Genomic DNA, 22169 nt, shown 5'->3' with positions numbered 1-22169 from the left:
GCAGCATTGTTCAATACTGTATGACTGGGAACAACCTAAATGTTTATCAATAGGGAACTAGTTAAATACATTGTGGTATGTCATTATACAATGGAATACTATGCAGTTGTAAAAAGAGGGAGAGAGAGGGAGAGAGTGTGTGTAAAGCACTTTGCTGACATGGAATAATCTCCAAAATATACTGTTAAATGAAAAAGCAAAGAGGCAGAACAGTGTATGTATACTACTGTGTGTAAAAAGGGTGAAAGAGAATATGAACTTTCTTGAATGAGCAGAAAAGCATCTCTGGGAGATACAGAAGAAACTGACAACACTGGTTGACCATGGAGGACTGGGAGAAAGAGGTGGAAGGACGACTTTACATTGCACAGTTTTTCATATCATTTACCTTTTTAACCATGTGACTGTATTATTTGGCCAAAAATAAATGTAAAAATAATGAAATTGCAACCATGGGGAAACAAGAAAAGGTGACATCAGTGTGAAACAAATTTTGAGTGGTACCAACAAGTAAGAAAGGCAATGAACTTGGACTAGAAGAGAAATCAGAGCAGAGAACATTGCAATTCAGAACTTAGAGGTAAGAGTGGGTTTTCCCAAGGAAACGCCAATCCCAGAGACAATGATTGCAAAGAGCAGGGGTAGGCTGAGAGGTAATCATTATGGTAACTCTTGATGAGTTGCAGTGGAAATAGCTGGGACAGGTGGGCTCTTTTCTCTCTCTCTCTCTCCCTTCCCCCAGGAACCCTTTGTCAGCAGCAGCATTTGGCCTTTGCCCTCAGGCTGAAGTGCCTGAGGAGGGCTCTAGGGAGGATGTTAAGACCTCTGCAAAAGACAGGAAAAAGAAAACAAAAGGAAAACCAGCATCAGTCAAGAGTGAAACCCTCTAAAGGGCTTCACCCCCAGAGAAAAGCCCTCCTTGCTTTATCAGTTGTGGGGGTCCCTGGCCTTCCTGCCTCTCCACCCACATAACCTAAAGGGAAGCCCGCCTGTTGACAGACTCTACCCACTGAAAGAGAACCCGCAGTCAGCCCTCCCATTCCGGAGAAAGCTTTGCGGGGGGAAACAGATCAGTACAATTGCAGAGGAAACCCATGCTATCTACCCATAAAAATAAACTTGGTTTTTCATACATAAATATGACCAGACAACAAAGGGTCATCAGACATTTGAGGAAAACCATCAACATGAAAGAGAAGGACCAAAATAAACAAAGGGAACTGATGCCAGAGGAGAGAAAGATAACTAGAAGACCGGAAGAAAACTTAAATATATTCTGATTTGTATCACAGAGGTTTGCTAGGGCTACTCCATCAGATTAGAATGTTGTACAGCTCCCCTTTTGATCTCCTTAAGAGAAAATTCAGTAAATTGGCAGAGATTTTACTAATTCCTTCCCATGTGTCAGGAAGCAAAGATTTTGCGATTTTTTTTTAATTGTCTCTTTCCACTAGGAGCTAATGGTAGGGAAATCGAACAAGTCAATTATGAGGTAATGTGGCAAATGCTTGTCTGCTGGGAGGGGATGTCTCTTCATCAACCATAATGGATAAAGGTTGGGGGGTGGGGCACGTGCACAGGGAACAGCTTGACCAAGCACAGTACATTTAGGGGAATAAGCCTAGCTTGATATGGCTGATGCTCAGGGTTGAGCAGGACCAAGTTATGAGAGATGAAGACAGAAAGGTGGACAGGGAACAGATCACATTCTGTGCTAAGAATTGAGGTGCTGTGCTCTAGGCTATGGTTTCCCAGACACGTTCAGGGAAGAGTCTGCGCTAGGCCATTTGTAGAACAAACAAAATGGTGATATATTTAACTCTTTCGTATGTACTGGAAATAATTTTCCTAGCAGAAACTATGACTGTGTTCTAGGTTATCAATATAAAATCACAACCACAAGCATAGTCACACCAAAAACAAACCGTTGAAGTTTGATCCATTGTTTTTTGAACTTTTCCCTTGATACTTATTTGCTGCAATTCAATCACTAGCTCGCAGGAAAGCGGTAGTAAAAAAAAGGTGGGGGGGACAGAGATTTCAGAAAATTTTGCATAAGAAAAACTGAAAACTGAAACAATTCAATCCATTAACTTCCTTCTTTCTGTTAATGAAGAGAAAGATGGTCAACATTTGACTTTGGATGCAGACATTTTTGTGCACTCCATAGATCTACAGATTTCTCGGCAACTAAAGTCAAGAATCACTTCCAGATGCCTTAAGCAGCTGAAGATTTTCAAAGGGAGCCCAACACCAGGGGCAAGGCCACTCCTTCTTGGAGGAGAGACAGGTATGGGTCATCCTGACCCAAAGCTTGTTTGTTTGAGAATCAGAAATCAGAAAATAGAGCCCAAGTTTGAAGCTGGAAAGGTAGCCAATTGTTGTAGAAGACCAGGCAGAAGAAGGACGGGAAGAAAGACAAGGTTTCAAAGACAGAAGTTCAAGCTGACTATTCTGGAGCTAATCCCAATCCTGTTGAACATGCCAGGGCACTCTGTTGTTCTGTTTCCCTGCGTCTGGAGCAGAGTCTTAGGGGATCAAGTCAGATTAGATAATAAGGTCACTTACAAGATTTACCATAAGAATTATATGTTATAATAATTCTTAATTATATGAGTTAACATTCTTCTGGTGGTATGAAGGTTGGATGGGGTAGGGCAGGAAGGGAATTAAAGAGAGAAATTAGGAGAATACAAGTCAGTAATCTAGCAGAGAGGGGATGTGGGCCTGGACTCCGATGTTGGCACGAAAAAAGTGGTGGCGTCAAGAAGCTTTGGGGAAGAAGAACCCATTGGGATTGGGGAGGAATCTGGGCAAGAGAGAGGGAGGAATCATGGACGGCTCCCAGGTCTCGGACCTGGGCGATTAGTTAGGTATAGGAGCATCGTACTCCGAGATAGGAAGAAGCTTGAGGGAGAACATGTCTGGGATGGAAGCTGAATTAAGTGTAGGGCAAGCAAATGTGAGGTGGCTTTGGGCTATTAAAGTGGAGATGTTCAGAGGTGGCTATACTTACAAGTCTGAAGTTCAAGGTCGTAGTTACAGGTCTGGGATTTATCACAACGAAGGTGATAGTGAAAACCATGAGAGTGATGGGACTCTCCTAAGGAAAACATGTAGAGTCTACGGCCATACCACCCTGAACGCGCCCGATCTCGTCTGATCTCGGAAGCTAAGCAGGGTCGGGCCTGGTTAGTACTTGGATGGGAGGAAAACATGTAGAATGAGGAGTGGAGGGGGCGCCTGGGTGGCTCAGTGGGTTATAAGCCTCTACCTTCAGCTCAGGTCATGATCCCAGAGTTCTGGGATCAAGCCCTGCATCGGGCTCTCTGCTCTGCAGGGAGCCTGCTTCCTCCTCTCTCTCTCTGCCTGCCTCTCTGCCTACTTGTGATCTCTGTCTGTCAAATAAATAAATAAAATATTTTTAAAAAAAGAATGAGGAGTGGAGAGGGGGTGGGGGAGGGGAAGTGAGTCTGAGGAGCAGGAACATCAAAGTTTTTTTTTTTAAAAGATTTATTTATTTATTTGATGGAGAGAGAGATCACAAATAGGCAGAGAGGCAGGCAGAGAGAGAGGAGGAAGCAGACTCCCTGCTGAGCAGAGAGCCCGATGCAGGGCTCGATTCCAGGACCCCGAGATCATGACCTGAGCCGAAGGCAGAGGCTTAACCCACTGAGCCACCCAGGCGCCTTAGGAATACCAAAGTTTTAAGAGGAACAAAGGAAAAGAGGAATCACACAAAGAAGTATTCTGAGAGGCAAGGGGAGAAAACTTTCAGAAGGGGGACAACAGAATCATAGGGTAACAGACGAATAGAAAGGTCACTAGAAATGAACCCTAAAAAGTATTCAGCCCAATCTATTGAGATAATCATGGTGGAAACCATTTTGGGGGAATGTGGAGGGCGGAAGTTAGCCTGCAGGAGGCTGGGAGGCAGGGAGAATGGATGAGAACTCTTTCTGGAAGGTGGTCACGTGAACAAGTACTGACGTTGTCTGCCTCTCTGTGGTGCTCCCTTCAGCGTCCTCTGTAATTGTATGAAACAGGCTTTAGGGAAGTCCTCCAGCCCATTTTAGCTCTCGTGATCATTTTCTTTCAGTGGAACTCAGGTTACTTGTCTAAGAACTGAAGCTTCTGACCTGACTGATGAAAGTTTATCACGTGCATTGAAGCCACCTACTTGGCAGATGTAGTGAAAAGCTCCCCAGCTCTGGGCCCAGGACAGGATGCAGGCGCGTGGGAGGGGAAGAGAGCAGGTGCTAACAATACAGAGAGCGTGCCTACCAGAGCATTTTGTTACATTTCCTATTTGTCTCTCAAAACAATTTTATAGGAATCACCAAAGTGATCTTATCATGGTTTCTAAACCAGGTTGGACTGTGGGGTAGGGATTTCCACGGCTGCTTTTGTTTCAAAGGTGATCTGATAAGAGGACACAAAAGCCATTGAGAAATGCATAATCCTACATGCCTCAATGATTCAGTTCATTGCCAAAACTTGGGGTGTTTTTGATGTTGCTGTTGTTCTTTTGTTTTTTTACGAGTATGTCAGGAGGTGGCCATTATTTGGAAAACTCATTATCTTTGGCTGTTTAGATCCCCCCCAATTCAGGATAAGTCGTTGGTCTATTGCTTAACATGTGTCAAAGATCTTCCATGCACATTTTTATTTGGTCTTGGCCACAGCCTCTGGGATAGGCAAGGCGGGTGCTACTACCCCCTTCGGATATGGGGAAACAGAGACTTGGAGAGGTAAAGTGATTTGCTGGAGGTCCATAGACATTTGTTAGTAGAGCAAGGACTAGAGCCTGTTTTCTCTATTCCGAGCCATTCCATCAGCATCAGCAATTATCTGACAGATGGGAACAGTATAGACAAGCAATTTGGCCAAGTCAATTGAAGATTCCGACTTTAACCTTGATCCCGGAGTTTAGGAACCATTTCCTTCAAGACCCTACTCCTCCTGGCCCTTGAGGAATTTATTTTTTCTTGAATTACCAGTCCAGCTAAATTAAAAAAAAAATAACTGTCAGCACTCCTTTTTGCTTCATGCCACGTAGACTTGAAAAGCTGCTGGGATTTCATTGGGTTTGAAGATGAAAGAAGTCTCAAGAAGCAATAAGCCAGGGGTATACCAGTCATAAAATCAATCCAAACTTTTGTTGACATTCACTTCTTTCCCCATATGCCAGGTTCCCAGTTTGTATTAGTAAGACTGAAATTGAAATAAGTCTGTTGCTGGTGGACACATTTGTCACTTTCCTTGAAACTGGTGAACCCAGAAAGCTAGCGATAGGAAAATACTGCCATTGTCTGTTAAGAAGTCTATGACATTTCAAGGCAAGAATGAATGTATGGAAGAAGAGACTTGTTTCTTCTTTACTAACAAAAGGGAAAGCCTGGAAGTGAATGATATGGGTATAATTAAAAAAAAAAAAAAAAACCTTTACGTAACTTTTTTGCTGGGAGAGAAGACTACGAAGCACATTTTCCAGGAAGTGTGGGCTGTAACGATTGTACGCTCTTAACTAATCCTGAGTAAGGTGGCCACTTTGACAGTGTTCTCATGCTGCCCCTGCCACCTTCTCGGTCTGAAGATATCATTTCAACTCTAACACAGCATGATCGAAACATATAGCCAAACTGCTCCCCGATCTGTGGCCACCGGACCACCCGTCAGTATGAAAATTTTTATGTATTTACTTACTGGTTTTCTCATCACCCAGATGATTGGGTCAGCACTTTTTGCTGTGTATCTTCACAGAAGATTGGACAAGGTAAGCTGAACCAGGCGCCCTGGTTAACTCAAGCGGGGGGTCCTTACTGATTTGTGGGTTGAATGGTTTTAGGTCTGCCCAGATGATGGACCATGGTGGGAACCCACATAGCTGAAATGGTCTCGCGGCATTATGTTTGTCATCTAGTTCGTAAGGTCTTCTCTTCTTGTCTCTGGTCGAGAGCTTGGGTTCTGGAATCAGACTGGGTGGGTTCAAATCTTGACTCTGCCCCCTCTTAGCTCTGCAATCCTGGGCAAGTTATTTTATCTTTCCATGCCTCAGTTTCCACATCTTAGAAACGGGGAAGATAATAGTACCCACCTCGTAGATTAAATGAATTTAGCCTCGTAGCCAGCTTAGACCAGAACCAGTGAAGAGGGAGCACTAGGTGGGCATTAGCTATAATTATTTGCTAAAGTCTTGCTTAAAAAGTAAACTTGTTTTTCTGATGGAGATGCCTTTTTTTTCCCTTTAAATTGCTAACTAGAGAAGGAGAGTAGGAATTTGATCTGAAACTTCCTAGTGTTTCAGATTAGCACAGACACGGATAAGTCTGGAATTTACAGTCTTAGAGTACAAGTCGCATGGTCTCTATACCTCTTCAAGCACTGACTGTTGCAAGCTGCTCCATTTCCCTCTGAGATGTTTTACACGCTTAAGTGGCTGGACTTACAGGAACAAAACAGTAGAATAACTTAGGAGGTAGCTGGGTGTTGTCAGGAGAAAATAACTGTTGGGATTCGTCCCATTTCAGTGTGTTTACCCACTTCCACTGAGCGGCATTATTGGCTGTACCAACAGAACATCATTCATACATGAAAAGGAGAAATTTGACGAATTATCTGGCTGTTGCTATACATCTGGGTGAAGGGGTTGTCGATGCACAGCATCTGGAGATTGCACTTTCCCAGGGATGTTTCGATGCCGTCTGTTGGGATCCCATGCTAGAATTAACACCATTATTTTCATCAGGATAAGGAGGGGCAGTGAAGGTTGAGGCAATGCACTGGGTTACTCAGATTTGTAGTTGAGTAAAGAGCAGGATTCGGGGTCTGGTTGTTGGCTTGTGTTTGGCCTGGTGGGCTCTGTCAATCGAATGCCTGGACCCAAGCCTCTATGGGGAGAAGCAGCGACCACGTCTTCCAAAGCCTTGAGGTGTGTTCTTAGGGACAGTGGAAGCCGCTGGCTAAGTAGCTTTTGTTTTGAATCTAAAAATTTCATTTTAAAACAAGAAAATGGCCCCAAATCAGTTTATTACACAAGTGAATTCCATACGTTTAACTCGTTAACTTTGGGAATGAAAGATGGTTTCCTTAAAAATGCAAATGTTTTCCACAAATACTAAAGCTAAAAAGAGAGAGATGTAATTAGAACTCAAGTTAATTGACACACACTGCAAATTAACTGCTTTTTATAAAACACTGCAGCAGCAGCTAAAGTGAAGTAGGCAAATGAGCTCAGTGGAAAACGAGTTTATACACTGGGTTCACAATGACTGATCCTTACAGAGCAATGAGGAGTACGATCATTCTCGAACATTGCTGCTGTAATACATGGACGAAATGTACATTTCGTAATAAAATTTTGTTAGAATAGCTGTGATTTCTAGCTAGAGTTTCGGGTAATAGGACATTTTAATTGCTGGCTTTTGTTGATTTTTTTTTTAAAGATTTTGTTTATTTATTTGACAGAGAGAGATCACAGTAGACAGAGGCAGGCAGAGAGAGAGAGAGGGAAGCAGGCTCCCTGCTGAGCAGAGAGCCCGATGCGGGGCTCGATCCCAGGACCCTGGGATCATGACCTGAGCCGAAGGCAGAGGCTTAACCCACTGAGCCACCCAGACGCCCCTTTTGTTGATTTTTTTAACGGCTGATACCAAATAACAATAATCCAGTAAAATAACTTTTATTCCCCATTTATATCTGCAAAATCCTCCTTCTGTTATTGATGCCATGGAAGTGATTGTGGAGGGAGACATTATCAGCCACCTTCTCCAGAATTATGTTCTCACATCCCTGTTATTTCACAAATAGATAGAAGATGAAAGGAATCTTTATGAAGATTTTGTATTCATGAAAACGTTACAGAAATGCAACAAAGGAGAGGGGTCCTTGTCCTTACTGAACTGTGAGGAAATTAAAAGCCGATTTGAAGCCTTTCTCAAGGTAAGGAGCTCAGTTGTTGATTAAAGGGTCGTTGAAACTGTTTATTGCTTTTGCTAGGTCGGGAAATAAACGCTGACAACATAGACGTTTTGTAGACATACGTACATATGTGCGTACATACACACATGGGTATATGTATCCAATAAAAAAAAAAGGAAAAATGAAGCCAAAATCCTGCGTGAAAGGGAAAGAAAAACTGGAAGTGTGCACATTCATAAGAATGTTTTCGAGAGGAACAAAAGGAGTCTCTCTTGGGGATACTACCCTCTGAACATTTATGAAGCACACCGAGTTTGGCTCTTGGTATTTTCTTACCTTTCCATCCAAACCTTGCTGCCTTGTCACTACGGACCCATGGTCGGTCCCCATTTCCCAGGGGAGCAAGGATCACTGGATGGCCCCAGGGTCGGGACCTGCCTTTACTGAGGGCAGTAAGGATTCCTGAAGGCTGGGGAACGAACACTTCTCTCATGACAGAATTTCAAGTGCCATGAAAGTGAAATCGTTCCCTTTACTTGTGAGGAGAGCTATGGGGAAAGGGGGATGGACTTTCTTGGTGCCGCTCAAATCAGACCCCACGGAACACCACTTGCTCATGAAGTCAGTCCACTGTAGGACTGGCCAAGCCCTGAGGCAGACAGAGGCCCCAGTAAGGAGTCCCTGTAGTCGCCAGGGCCGGTAATAGGTACAGCAAACAAGCCTTAGAGGATTAACTGAGGATGCACTTACGACATGAATTCCATCATCATGTACAAGGAGTCTAGAATGTTCTTTCTCCTGAAGCAGAATATCAAACAGCCTTTCTGCTTGTTACCCCTCTCAGAACACTGAGTAGAATCCCCCGGGCCCTCAGCTCACTTTGGGGTCATCAGTAAGAGGCAGCTCTCCACATTGAAGGCAGCTCGGTGCCAAGCTACGGGGGGTCGGGGGGTAATCTGGATAAACCAACAGCAGTTATTTCTCCCATATAAATAATCTATCATTTAACCCAGGAGTAAAGGACTTAAGATCTTATTTCTGAGTTTATTCTTGTCCTCCAACGGTAAAGACGCTAATAACCTCTTCCTGGGTCCCCTAATGGAAATCAGAAGGCAGCCCAAATCTGCTGTTGGCTTTCACATTCTTTACACTAATCTAGGTTTTAGATGAAGACTCCTCTTCATTGGCCAACTCATTGGAAATGAGTTAAGCTTTTCTGGTTGTCCGAGGACTCTGGCCAATACCATAGGGTACTTGGGGGGGTTACAAATTTAAATGTGAAGAAAGCCACTTTAAGAACAACAGTTAATAATTCAAATATTTATTAGATATTTAATGTGCTTAGCCTTGTGACCTTGGGCAAATGGCTTCCCCTCTCCGGGCCTGTTTACTCATCTATAAATGAGAGAACTCTGTCTTACTGACAGTCTTATCGTTCAATGGCCAATTTCTAATAGTTCTATTTCAGGTCAGATATATAAAACTTCCCAAATCAGCTACCCAGGATAGGAGCAAGGGCTCCTTGGGCTTGCCTCTCTGCTCTATGCTTGCATGAGCAAAGTGACAGCTCCCAAGTTTCATATTCTAGAAAGGCAGACCTTCTCAGACATGTCAACCAGGGTTCCTGACTTAAGGCAGAGGAAGTCCCTCACCTCTACTGCTCCCCAGGGCGGGATCCTAATGAGTGCCATGTGTCGCAGAGTCCTCCCGTGAAGACTGACTGACCCCCTTTCCAATATCCGTTCTCCCAAATTTCTCATTCTAAACCATATTTTGGGCTTTTTAAAAAAATCCAACTGGTCACCTGTAGAATAACCCCAAAGTGGATTTTAGTATTCTCAGCGAGTGTTAGCAGGCTTTCTTTCTGGGCTTCACTGTCTGACTGGGCCAGAACAACCAAAAGGTTTGAATTTGGGGGTTCCAAATCATAGGTCTTGAAGGGGTCTTAGAAGTCACCAGATCCAATGATCAACCCAGGGCCTCAGTCTTCTCTCCATGGTCCCTAGCAAGTGGTCATCAAGGTCTGTTTGCACAGCTCTAGTGACGCCATCCCACTAGACTAGTCAGTTTCAGGCTTGTCTGCCCCCTCGAGGACTGAGATGTCTTTGACAGGGGTCGACACATTTCCTTTTCAAGGTAGAGGCCAACCCGTCCATACCTGCCACGTAGACTCCCCAGTAAGAAAGAAATCACTTATCTGAGATTTTCTGAATGTCAACTTTGAAAAGTCTTTCAGTCAAGGTGGGGAGTGAAGGAAGGGAGGCAAAAAAGGGCTCTGGGGAGTGTGGCTGAGGGAAAGTTCGCAGGAAGACAGGGCTGGGCACATAAAAGACAAACTTTGCTGACTTCACGTTTTCATTTTGGCCAAACCCTGACACCAGCACAACCACGTAGCTGAAAAGTATCTCAACCTCGATCATCACACTCCATTTTTGAGGAGACACTAAATACTCATTTGTTTACTGGGTGTCTCACAAACATCTTCCTGTCGCCGCACTTTCTCAGCTCAAGTGGAAACTTGAAGCCCTGTGGCCCCTGGGAGCATTTCGAGGCTCCCTGGTGGGGCTCCGAGACTTACACCCTCACATCTGGCAACGAAGCTGAGCCTCCCCCCGGGTGCTCAACAGTCCCAACACTAATTCCTTCTGGGGAAGGACAGAAAGGGAGGGCGCTGTAGAAAACTTGGAGTCCAGGAATGGGAAGGCGCGTAAGACTTTGATTATCAGAGGGGAAAATACTACTGTGCTTGGCCCTTGTATTTAGAGTCCAAAGTGATGGCGTAAGCTAGGTCGACCTCTGAACGTGATCTCAGAGTTCCTGCTCTTGGCTTCAGCCTCAGACTCCTTGCGTGACCGTGCGTGATCTTCAAAATGGCAGCCGAATCCCTGATTCCCTTCCTGCTTGTGCCGATGGCCGTGCCTGTGAACTTCCCCGGTTGCTAAGTGAAAAGAAACCACTTAGGAAGTGTCGCATTTGCCTTTGAACGCCAGCATCATCGGGAGATCACCTGAGTTTCCTATATGCTGAGAATCTCCCTCATCCCGTGGACAGGGATAAGACAATAAAAAATGCCTGAGGGTCTGTTCGTAGTCTGGAATTTCTTCCCAAGATCAAACGTACTATTACTCTTTCCTAAGAGATTTCAGACCAATTTTATTCTAATAGATACATCCCCTGCTTTATGTTTAAAAATAGTCCATGTACCGGTTCCCAAGGTAGAAACATCTCCCCATTCAGCATTATCTGTCAATACCCATCAAAGGCAGGGAGGCTGGGGTCATAGGAAGGGTCAGCGTCACAGCCTCCAGTCTGGGGAGAGCCCTGCAGTGCAGATAATAGGGCCCCGATCCTGCCTCCAGGCTCCCCCCTTGGGCTTTCTGGGCTGTCAGCTCATCTGTCAGTGCCATGGGTTCCCAATCGCTATGATGGAATTAATGACAGGATCTAAGTCCATGTGATAATCCTCACCAGGAACAGGCACTAGAGTCATGCCAGACGCCAAACGAATGATACCTCCAAAACCCCACACCAGGTTTCCTGTCAAAATGACCTTTCGCACTGATTCTCATTTTAGGACATAATGCTAAACAAAGAAGCGACGCAAGAAAAAAGTGTTGCGATGCAAAAAGGTAGGTTGCTATTTATCCATTTTTGTGAGCACTTAACACCTAAAAGGAAGCTTTGGGCTGATCATGCTGAACAACCCCGTTGTTAGAATTAGGGAACTTGGAGCCCTGGAAATAAAACAGGACTACAATGGCCAGATTGACACCTTCTCTAGCACCTGTGATTTGGAAAGGCTTAGTATGGACCCATGTATGGGGAAGGCTGTGTTCCTTTGAGGCTGACAATACCAAGTATGAAGAAATGTCACTCTTTTCAATATCTTCATCAAAGCACCATATGGCCTAGTGCCCCCCACAGAGGATAAGATGACAAGAAAGTCATTGCTAGCATTCATTGCTCAGTGATAATAGTTTTTGGCGGAGAACCATGCCAGCGGAGGAGCTGCGATCAAGGAATGATTCTGTGTGACAATGTTCCATTCTTTGCCCTGTTCTTGATGTCAGAACATGTCAAACATCTCAGGGTTGGAAGGGATCTTGACTGGAAGGCAAGGTTCTCAAATGCAGTGCCACCCACAGAGCACAAATCTTCACAACCATCTGATCCAACATGCCTGGGCACCTCCTAGCTCATTAATCATCCTGGTCCAACTTTGAACAATTCTAGTAATTATAGTAAGATTACTAGGCTACTCAGAGAGAAGTCTTTCCTTCTCTGGAGTTGAAATTTATTCCTATAATCTCCACTCACTGGACCCAGTCCTGCTCTTCGGAGCCATACTAAGTAAAATAGAATTCTTCTAGATAGCAGCTGTCCAGATGTTGAAAACAGCAATCATGGCCGCTGAGCCTTTTCTTCTCCAGGTTAAACCTCCCCAGTGTCTTCCACTGTGCCTCCCATGACACTTTCTGGGGCTTTTTGTCTCCCTATTCCTCTTAGAATTCAGCACCCCAAACACAATAACGATGCCTGGAGTGGCAAATGAGTGTTATTCACAATGTCAATGAAAACGATGTATGGCTTGTGCAAACTAATACCCACAAAGAAATATATACATACAGAGATACAGAAATCATTTTCAGAGGCCAGGAGTGTACTCAGAGCTCGCTTTAACTGTTGCTCTGGATACAAGGGTCATCCAATCTCCAGGATATTTTCATCTTCAGATTGTAAGATATGCTGAATGGTGCCATGTTGTCTGTGACTTACGGTGAAATATGAGGAAATGGGTGCACGTGGGTGTTGCGTAGCCATCTTCAGGAAAAGGATCAACTCAACACAACTGGTTATCTAGGTCATGCGATTTGATTCAATATTTATAGGGAACCTGCCAAGTGTCTGACAGCAAGCTCATTCCTAGGGGGGAAAAAAAGGAAACTTCCACACAGGCTCTAAACACAGAGTATCAGCACTTCTAATTAAAGAGCAAGGCTTTTACATGAGAAACAACCCAAGCTAGGCACAGTAGTTTGGCCAGTTGCTTGACCACATCAGATGCTGTTGGCATCATACCAGTGAAGTGTGCTGACACCACCTTGGGGCCCAGTGGGACTCCCAATGGACGGGAGCTGTTTCTAACGGCAAGATTCAAAGTGTGTTTCACGAAGACCCGGAGTGTTAGCCTGTGTCAATCTAGGTAAAGTGGAGTTGGGTACTGAACGCGCATTAGAAGAATGGGGTCAGTGCAAATAGCCCATTCAGTTGTTCAGATTCTAGAAACCAGCTTTCCCCGGGGACGGGGATTTCGGACCGTTGCGCTTTTCCTGTTGCGTAACCTACTTAAGCCGGGTCTCTATGACAGAGCTGTAGAACTAGACCAGATCGTTCTGTGGGCAGTGTTGCGTTGCTTTGGCCTGACAGTTGGCTTTTGGTTTCATTCCAGGTGATCAAGATCCCCGAATTGCAGCCCATGTCATAAGTGAGGCCAGTAGTAACACAGCGTCTGGTAAGTCGAAAGCATCTGAGCTGGTCACCCAGGCAGGAAGGCTGGGATGCAGAAGCAGGGCGGCCTAATGATCAGGCTCCTCTCATCCTCTGGGGCCCAATTTACCAACCCACCCCTACACCTCTCATATGCTGGGCTTTGTCTTCAAAGTGAGCTCAGAGGCACAGATGGGACTTGAAGGGACAAAAGGAGATGGGAAGCAATCCCGATGTTCTCATTACGTTCTTGCCCAATGGCCGATTCTAAATGATGAATTGCTGGGTGGAGGGACCATTATTCTGAGAACACAGAAGAGATGGCAGGTAGTGACCTCCTGGCTGGGAGCATTCCTCATGCTAACCCCTCTTCGCTGTGTGTAAATGGGCCTCAGGGGGTACTTCCTGCCATCTGTCAATCCCTGTATGATTAACCCCAGACTCGCGGGGGCCAACCTCAGGGAAATTAAAGGTAAAATCATTCTGCAAAGATCAATAGGCACCAGGACGTTAGATTTTCCAATGAAGTAACAACAGACAACATACTGTCATCTTTTCAACTCTGAACGAGTTTATTTCCATATACGTTCTGCCATCATTCTAGCTCTTAGATCTTTTTTCCCAAACCTGTACCTTGAGAGAGTTGGTGCCCGAGAATGCGTCGCATCTGATAAATGGATGGAAACATGCCCGCAAGCACAAAACCCCCCTCGTTAGATAAATGCAGTCTGAGGGCATCAGAGCAGTCTTGGAAAAACTTAGCACAGTGCTCCAGAAAGGAGTTCTAAACAGTGTGTGTGTGTGTGTGTGTGTGTGTGTGTGTGTGTATGAGAGTGAAACACACATAAAACGAGAGAGATAGAGACAGAGACAGAGAGAAGAGGAGAGACATACCCCCTCATCTCCGAGGCAGCTTGGGCTTCTCACGAGGTGTAACACATACGTGGTTGTCACAGATGGTGATACGGAAGGAAGAGCACTGGATAGGAAGTCTTTGAACTGAGATTCTGGAACCATGAATTACCACTTGCTAGGTGACCGTGGGCAAGTCCCTTTGCTGCCATGTCACACTTGACTTACTTCCCAGGGTGGCTCTTAGCATCCAGTCAGCTAATATAGAAGAAGGTTATGCTATCACGGGTCAGACAAATGTAAGGTGCTATTACTTAGCTTCCTTTATGGTAGTTTGGATGTCAGAAGAGTCGCAGAAAGCCCTTCGTTAATACCATATTTAATAATCCTGCCAGGTAGCCGTTCTCAGAAAATACACTTATGGGAGAACGTTCCAGCTGGGGTGGTGTGGCCAGGGTGGCAGTCCGCATGACACTTGCATACGTGAATTGCATGACAGCAACAGAGACACCACTTAGAAGAGTAGTTTTCTGCTGGGGTTTGGCCACCGGCAAGGAAACCCTTGCCCTTGGGTAGATTTCATGGCGCTCAGATTCTGCCAAAAGATCCCAAGATCAATATGATCCCAGCATATTTCGGTCTGCCTCACAGGAGGTCTGAAGGGGATAAGGTGTGAAGACAGAAAGATTCCTCACCGCCCCCCCCCCACCCAGTCGCAAACGCCCCACTCCTGGCTGGTCACGCTGTTACAAGCTTGACCTGCATCCCACAGCAAGGACAAAGATTAGGTAAGGATATATGAAGATAACCCTAGTGGACTAAAAGACAGAGAACTTCCCCTTGGCTTCTCAAATGGTCTGAAAATGAAATCATCATAAGGAAGTGTCATTTCTGGAGTGGTCCGGAGGGCCAAGAAATGTTAGACGTTTCAGGATGTCTTTCCTGTTCCTAAAGAATGAGTCTCAACAGCTTGACTCTCACATTGTGCTCGATGGCCAAGTAGGAATTTTAGAAAAGGGCTCAAGGAAGCAAATGATTGATACTTTCACTTCTCCCCAACCCCCACACCCAGCAGTCTAGCTCGCTGTGGGAGCTGAGATTTGAAATCGGGTGCACACACTACCTTTGAACCCACTCAACATCTCCACCAAGAAAATGGCAGACCGTTGGTGGGTACTCAGGTTTAGCCACAAGAACACATGTACTTTCAAGTTGGTGGCGCCCACTACAATGGAAGATCAAAACACACAGTGAAATGACAGGTTCATTTTCATACTTCCTTGCCTAATTTTAGTCCTTGCTGTGGGAGGCAGGTTGGGTTTGCGACAGCATGAGCAGGTAGGAAGAAATGGGGTCTTTCCTTTTGTCAGCCGAGGCTGAGCTACACAGCCGGGCAACTCTTTGACTTTGTAAAATCCAAGGCTGGTGAGATGACAGTGTTCATATTAGCAAGGATTTTGTCCGAATGTCTTGTAGGTGTGTGTAGTTTAGGACGTGCAATTTTAAAACGCGCATCTGAAGTTCAAGGGCAAATTGGCTTTAAATGCTTTAAAAGAAAGAAGGAAACTCACTGTGCCCGGTTGCTGTCTTTAATCTTCAAAACAAGTCTCCGAGAGACGCTGTAATACTAGCCCCGTGTTACAGATGAGGAAATAAAAGCTCAGGGAGATTAAGTGTCTGGGCGTGAACGTGACTAAAGTCTGGGTGGGAAATCAGCTCCATCCGACTGTGAAGCCCCCGCCGATCGGTCAGAGAACTGAGGGCAGGAGGGCTCCGTAAGCATCCCCGGCGGCCCCCGCGGCTGCGTGTATGGGAAGCCAGGATGGAACATTGAACTCTGTTCTGGTGGAGTGGGAACCATGCACGCTTCGCCTCACCATGCGCGCTCCCTGTCTGTTGCAGTTCTGCAGTGGGCCCCGAAAGGATACTACACCCTAAGCAGCAACCTGGTAACCCTCGAAAACGGGAAACAGCTGGCCGTGAAAAGACAAGGACTCTATTACATCTACGCCCAAGTCACCTTCTGCTCCAATCGGGACACTTCGAGTCAAGCTCCGTTTGTAGCCAGCCTCTGCCTGAATTCCCCGAGCGGATCGGAGCGGGTCTTGCTCAGGGCTGCAAACACCCGCAGCTCCTCCAAGCCTTGTGGGCAGCAGTCCGTCCACTTGGGGGGCGTATTTGAATTACATCCCGGTGCTTCGGTGTTCGTCAACGTGACTGATCCAAGCCAAGTGAGCCACGGGACGGGCTTCACGTCTTTTGGCTTACTCAAACTCTGAGCGGTGGCCCCTCGCGGGCTGCCAAACAGCAAAGCAGTTAAGACCACCCCCTGTTGAACTGCCTATTTATAACCCTAGGATCCTCCTCGTGGAGAACTATTTATTATACACCCCCAGGCAGGTAGGGCTGCGGTAAGGGAACGCCGGGGCCGGTGAAACCCCAGCGGGCCCCGTTCCATAAGGTTTCTGTTCTGGAAGCAGCGGCCCCACGCATGCAGACACCCAGAGAGTCCCGTGAAAAGACGAGACCATTACGTACAGACTGAATTCTGAGTAAATGGCAGATCATGAGTCAAGTTTCATTTCGTTTCTTTGCATGCAGTGTCTTTCAGCGGATAATGCATTTGATTTCCCAGTGAAGATGCAGAAGGGCCACGGGGAGCCTCAGCTCGCGGTCAGTCCTGGTTGAGCCCGGGGCCCTGTGGCCCCGATGGAGGGGGCAGGCTCTAGAAAGTCTGGCGCAGCAGAGAACTGAAAAACCCTGCCCCCACCAGCCACCCCGACACTCAGGCTGTTGCTAATCCGTTATCTTATTTCAACCCTGTCCCGTCTCCACCACTGTAGGCGGGAGGAGGGAGCAGAGGCGGAGGCTCCAAGGCTGCCCACTCCTCCTGAAATGACTGTATTTAAAGGAAATCTCTCGTCTCTACCTGCAGTCTCCATTGTTTCCAGCGTGAACTTGGGATGATCTTGTTATTTATTTTTTGAATAATAAAGTGCCCTTAACGTTATTGTTGTCATCTAGCACCTAAAGCCCTGGGCCAGGTGGGGGCGGGGGGGGAATCTTTCGGAGGGATCTCACCTTTGTGATGGGTTCCCAAACGTGGTTCTCAAACTTCTTGGACCACAAAATAACTTGGCGACAGTCCCCTCCCTGGCAGTTTGCCATAGGCTTTGGTGGATGATGTGAAGTTTGTTCGGTGAAAATCAACGTGGGTCTTTCTTTCCAGCCTGTTCTGGAAAGGCTGCATGGGAGCAAAAGAGACTTTTTGTTCTTGATTCATTGCTGCTGAGCCAGGCAGGAGGGAGGGCTTCAGTGAGAAGCAGTTGCTTATCTTTTTCAGAGCTGTCTAGGTGGTTCTACCTCGGGCAAGAGGAAGTGGAGCGGGGACAAACTGGTTCCCCTGTTCTTCCACGGAAGCCAACAGAGCTATTCTTGGTCACCTCCAAGAAACCCAGAGTAATTTGTTCATCCTATCAGTAGAGTGTGTTGCTTAAAGCAAACCCCACAGGTTCAAGCAGAAAAATACCACTGTAGAAATAAGAAAGGGGAATGGGGGAGTCCGCTGTGGGAGGACCACACAACCCCTTCTGGGCTGAGTGACTTTGAACACGTTCTAGCATGAATTTCTTTTTTTTTTTAAGATTTTATTTATTTATTTGACAGAGAGAGAGAGAGAGATCACAAGTAGGCAGAGAGGCAGACAGAGAGAGGGGGAAGCAGGCTCCCCGCCGAGCAGAGAGCCCGATGTGGGGCTCGATCCCAGTCTAGCATGAATTTCTAACACAAGGCTGAAATCATGCTAGTTGAACTCACTTGGCTGTATACCATCTTCAGTGAGAGGATTTTGGTAAGAACAGAGCTGACACTGGGGGATTCAGGGACCCATGGATAGTTTGTCCTCAGTGCTGTCTTGTCCTCCGGAGCGAAGATTCTTCTACAGCTTTGTCCTCTGCACGGGATGCTTGAAGGAAGTGGGACAGCGGCCACGGCAGCCAGGAGACGTGGGTCATGAGATTCCCATAGGTATTGGGGCTCCCTTAGGAAATTCAGGACCCCAGGTCAGGCTGAGAAGAGGGTGTGGCCCCGCCCAGAGAGAAGGGACAATCCATGGGCTGTGACTTTCCCTCCCTCACGGTAGATGAGTGCCCACTTTGGGAGTACAGTCGGACTTGCCCAGCTCACCCTGGTGAGACACGGGGGTGGGGGTGGGCAAGAGGCATTACCCCTTTTAGGGTTCCTGCGAAGGGAATCCGTGTCGAGCCTGCACAAAACTTGTATAGTCTTCGTATACTCCCACGCTCTGATTTAAACATCGCCCTTGTACTTCGCCTTCCTTCTTCTTCGGACATCGTATCTCCCAATTATCTCTGCCTCTGGCAACCAAGTTGCTAACGATATCCGTTATCAGAATGAATGCTAGAGATACAAAAACTGCATTTTCCAGTCTGTTGCTTCTGCTCTCATGCTTCCTACTGCTCGCTAAAAGACACCTCCCATATCTCCCACCCAGAACTTTCCCTGCATGTCAGCTTCACCTAGCCAACTGCCTTCAACCTCTCAGATTACTTCCTCATGAGGTCACCTTGTGCTTTCCAAGAACTTCAGTCCCATCCTTCACCCTCTTCTCTTCCTGTTCTACATGCTCACAGCGTGCTGTCTCCCCAACCCTGCCTGCTCATGGGTTCAACAACCACCTTCCTGCCTTTAGTCCTGACCTGCCTCCTGGAGTTTGTCCCCTCAAACCTGAAACATTCAAATGGAACTCCTAATCTTTCCCCCCAACACAACGAGGTCCACTTTCAGTGTTTCCCATTCCAGAGAGTTCCAGCCTCTTCTGCCCTACTTCCCAAAACAGAAATCTGGCCTGACTTCTCGCTATCCTCACTCTTGTGTCCAATCCTACCAGCGTAAATACATCACCCCTATTTCTTAAATAGCCCTTAAATTAATCTACTTCTTTCTATCTCTGCTGCCACTCTCCTAGTCCACACTACCATCATCTTTCTTCTGGCAGCCTCCTAGCCCACCTGCCTCTACTCCTACTCCCTCTCATTCAACAAAATGAAATCTTAAATAAAAGTCTGATTTGGGGTGCCTGGGTGGCTCAGTTAGTTGGGAATCTGTCTTCGGCTGAGGTCATAATCCCGGGGTCCTAGGATCAAGGCTTGAGTCAGGCTTCTTGCTCAGTGGGGAGCCTGCTCCTCCCCCTCCCTATATCTCTCCCCCCCCCCCGCCGTACACACACACACACACACACACTCTCTCTCTCTCTCTCTCTCTCTCTCTCGCTTGTTCTCGCTCTATCTCAAATAAATAAAATCTTTTAAAAAAGTAAATACAAGTCTGATTTTTCCACTGCCCTGCTTCATCATCTCCTGCTAATACCTCTCTCAATGTCTTAAGTTCCAACCCTCAGTTCTGCTGAGCAAGGCTACACATGCTCTCCCGCCTTGGGCCCCAGGCGTGCTGTTTGCTTGGAACCCCCGTCCCCTTCCCCCACTGCACCCAGCACTGAGCATCACAGCACTCGCCAAAGTTGAGGTTTTTCCTACTATGCTGTGAGCTTTTAGAGCAAGAAGACCTTGTCCTGTTCACCTGTTTGTGGTGACTCCAGTGCCTGCCACAGAGCCTGGTGTAGAATTGGTCCTTGATTCATTGTATGAAGAAAAAAATGAATGAATAAATGCCTCTGCTTGCAACTCGTTTAAGTAGTTCATGAAATAACTCCGTGCGTTGGTTAAAGCACAAGTTTGCAATACTGGAAAAATATTTTATGTCAACAACGCGTATACGATAAAACTGTACTCAAGGAATAGAGAATGACTGCAAATTATACTGTAGATAAGAATACATGAGTTCTTTTCCTGGGGCACCTGGCTGGCTTGGTCAGTGGAGCGTGTGACGCTTGAGCTCGGGGTCATGAGTTCGAGTCCTATGATGGGTGTGGAAGTAACTTAAAAATAAAATCTTTTAAAAAATAATCTATTTTCATTATATGGTTCATGATAGTTTGTAAAACAGTACATGAAGTTGGTCCAAACTTCACTTGAACTTAAAGTTGTTCTAGTAAGTAATGGGGACTTGAGTACTAATAATATTTTGATCGTAAGTTATCTAATTTCATCCCATTTTTATAGACATATTACTTTTACCTTCCATCTAAGGGTTGCAGGGAGGGGATGCTTGAAATGACCAATGATTTTTATTTCCAGACAGAGAAAATGAATGAAGTATGAAATATTACCGTCACTGTTACTTGGTAGGAAGCAAATGTCTAAAAAAGGCAAAGTTGTCAGTATGGGGCACCCCAGTTAAAGGAAAACAGCATACAGACACCCCCCCGCAGGCTCCAGGAGGGAACCTATCTGGCACTGAATTTGACTATTTCCACGCGCCTGATACCACCGTGTTGCAGGCTACACTGTTGTCTGAAGTAACAGACGCAGAAACCCGGGACTTGAAGCTAAGTAGAATTTATTTTTCTCTGTGAAACACATCTCCAGTTAAAAAAACAAAACCAGGGGCACCTGGGTGGCTCAGTCAATTAAGCATCTGACTCTTGATCTCAGCTCGGGTCTTAATCTCAGGGTCATGAGTTCAGGCCCCATACTGGGCTCCATGCCAGACACAGAGCTGACTTTTTAGATAGATAAATAGACAGACAGACAGATAAAATGTTTTTAAAAAAAATCCCCAGAAAAGGGAGCCTGGGTGGCTCAGGTCATGATCCCAGGGTCCTCCAATAGAGCCCCACATGGGGCTCCCTGCCCTGGGGGAAGCCTGCTTCTCCCTCTCCTTCTGCCTGTCTCTCTGTCAAATAAATACATAAAATCTTTAAAAATAAATAAAACCCCCAGAAGTAGTCATTGTAGTGTAGTGGTCGCATCTGGAGTCAGACAGACACCTTCCTGACCTAGGCTCAGCCATTTTACCAACTTTAAAACCATGGCAAATCATTTCTCCTCCTCTGAGCCTTAGTGTCCTCGTCTGGAAAGCAGGGATGATAAGAATACCTGTTTGGCAAGGTTTGTGAGGGTTTAACGAGATCGTTCACAGGAAGTCCGCAGCAGCGCCTGCTCTCTGGAACAGGAAGCCATCTTAAAATGGTTGGGACACCTGAGACCGAGGAAAACAGGACTTGCCCATTGTAGTAGACCAAAGACCACACCCAATTTGAAGAAAAGTAAAAGAAAAAAAAAAGCCAGGGTAAGATCACATACCTAACATTACAGTAGATTTGTGTGGAGCAAAGACTCTTTCTTACAGTTTCATTGTCAAAAACATTGAACCATTAAAGGCTTGGGGTTGCCCGGTATTTTGGTTGTCTTGAGCAGTTCCACATTTAGCATATTTAGGAAGGTTTCTTTCTTCTTCTTCTTCTCCTTTTTTTTTTTTTTCATTTCAGGGGTAGAGTTCAGTGATTCATCAGCTACCTATAACCCCCAGTGCTCATTCCATCACGTGCCCTCCTTAATGCCCATCCCCCAGTGACTCCTCCCCCCTACCCTGCAGCAACCCTCAGTTTCCTGGAGTTCAGCATCTCTTATGGTTTGCTTCCCTCTCAGTTTTCATCTTATTTCATTTTTCCTTCCCTTTCCCTGTTGTTTTGTTTCTTAAATTCCTCATTGTTGGTGGGAATGCAAACTGGTGCAGCCACTCTGGAAAACAGCATGGAGTTTCCTCAAAAAGTTAAAAACAGATCTACCCTATGCTCCAGCAATTCCCCTACTAGGAATTTATTCAAAGGATACAAACATGGTGATCGGAAGGGGCACATGCACCCGAGTGTTTATAGCAGCAATGTCCACAATAGCCAAACTATGGAATGAGCCCAGATGTCCATCAACAGATGAATGGATAAAGAAGATGTGATATATATATATATATATATATATATATATATATAT

General features: G+C 45.8%; 1 protein-coding gene across 1 annotated transcript; it reads left to right on the top strand.

Annotated features, from left to right (window-relative positions):
- Positions 1–5535: 5535 nt before the first annotated feature.
- On the top strand, positions 5536–16647 carry LOC111139351 (CD40 ligand). Its single transcript, XM_022491615.1, has 5 exons — positions 5536–5776; positions 7810–7941; positions 11495–11549; positions 13370–13432; positions 16162–16647. The coding sequence occupies exons 1-5, from the start codon at positions 5621–5623 to the stop codon at positions 16536–16538; spliced, it is 783 nt and encodes a 260-aa protein (XP_022347323.1). The 5' UTR covers positions 5536–5620; the 3' UTR covers positions 16539–16647.
- Positions 16648–22169: the final 5522 nt, after the last annotated feature.

The sequence above is a fragment of the Enhydra lutris genome, unplaced genomic scaffold, assembly GCF_002288905.1.
Source record: "Enhydra lutris kenyoni isolate GAN:26980312 unplaced genomic scaffold, ASM228890v2 scaffoldscaffold101, whole genome shotgun sequence".
Lineage (NCBI taxonomy): Eukaryota > Metazoa > Chordata > Mammalia > Carnivora > Mustelidae > Enhydra > Enhydra lutris.
This window is presented reverse-complemented; position numbering and strand designations above follow the sequence as displayed.

Coding starts and splice junctions, on each gene's coding strand:
- LOC111139351 (XM_022491615.1), top strand. CDS start 5,621: ATGATCGAAACATATAGCCAAACTGCTCCCCGATCTGTGGCCACCGGA. Junction 5,777..7,809: donor TTCACAGAAGATTGGACAAG/GTAAGCTGAACC, acceptor TTTCACAAATAG/ATAGAAGATGAAAGGAATCT. Junction 7,942..11,494: donor GATTTGAAGCCTTTCTCAAG/GTAAGGAGCTCA, acceptor TTCTCATTTTAG/GACATAATGCTAAACAAAGA.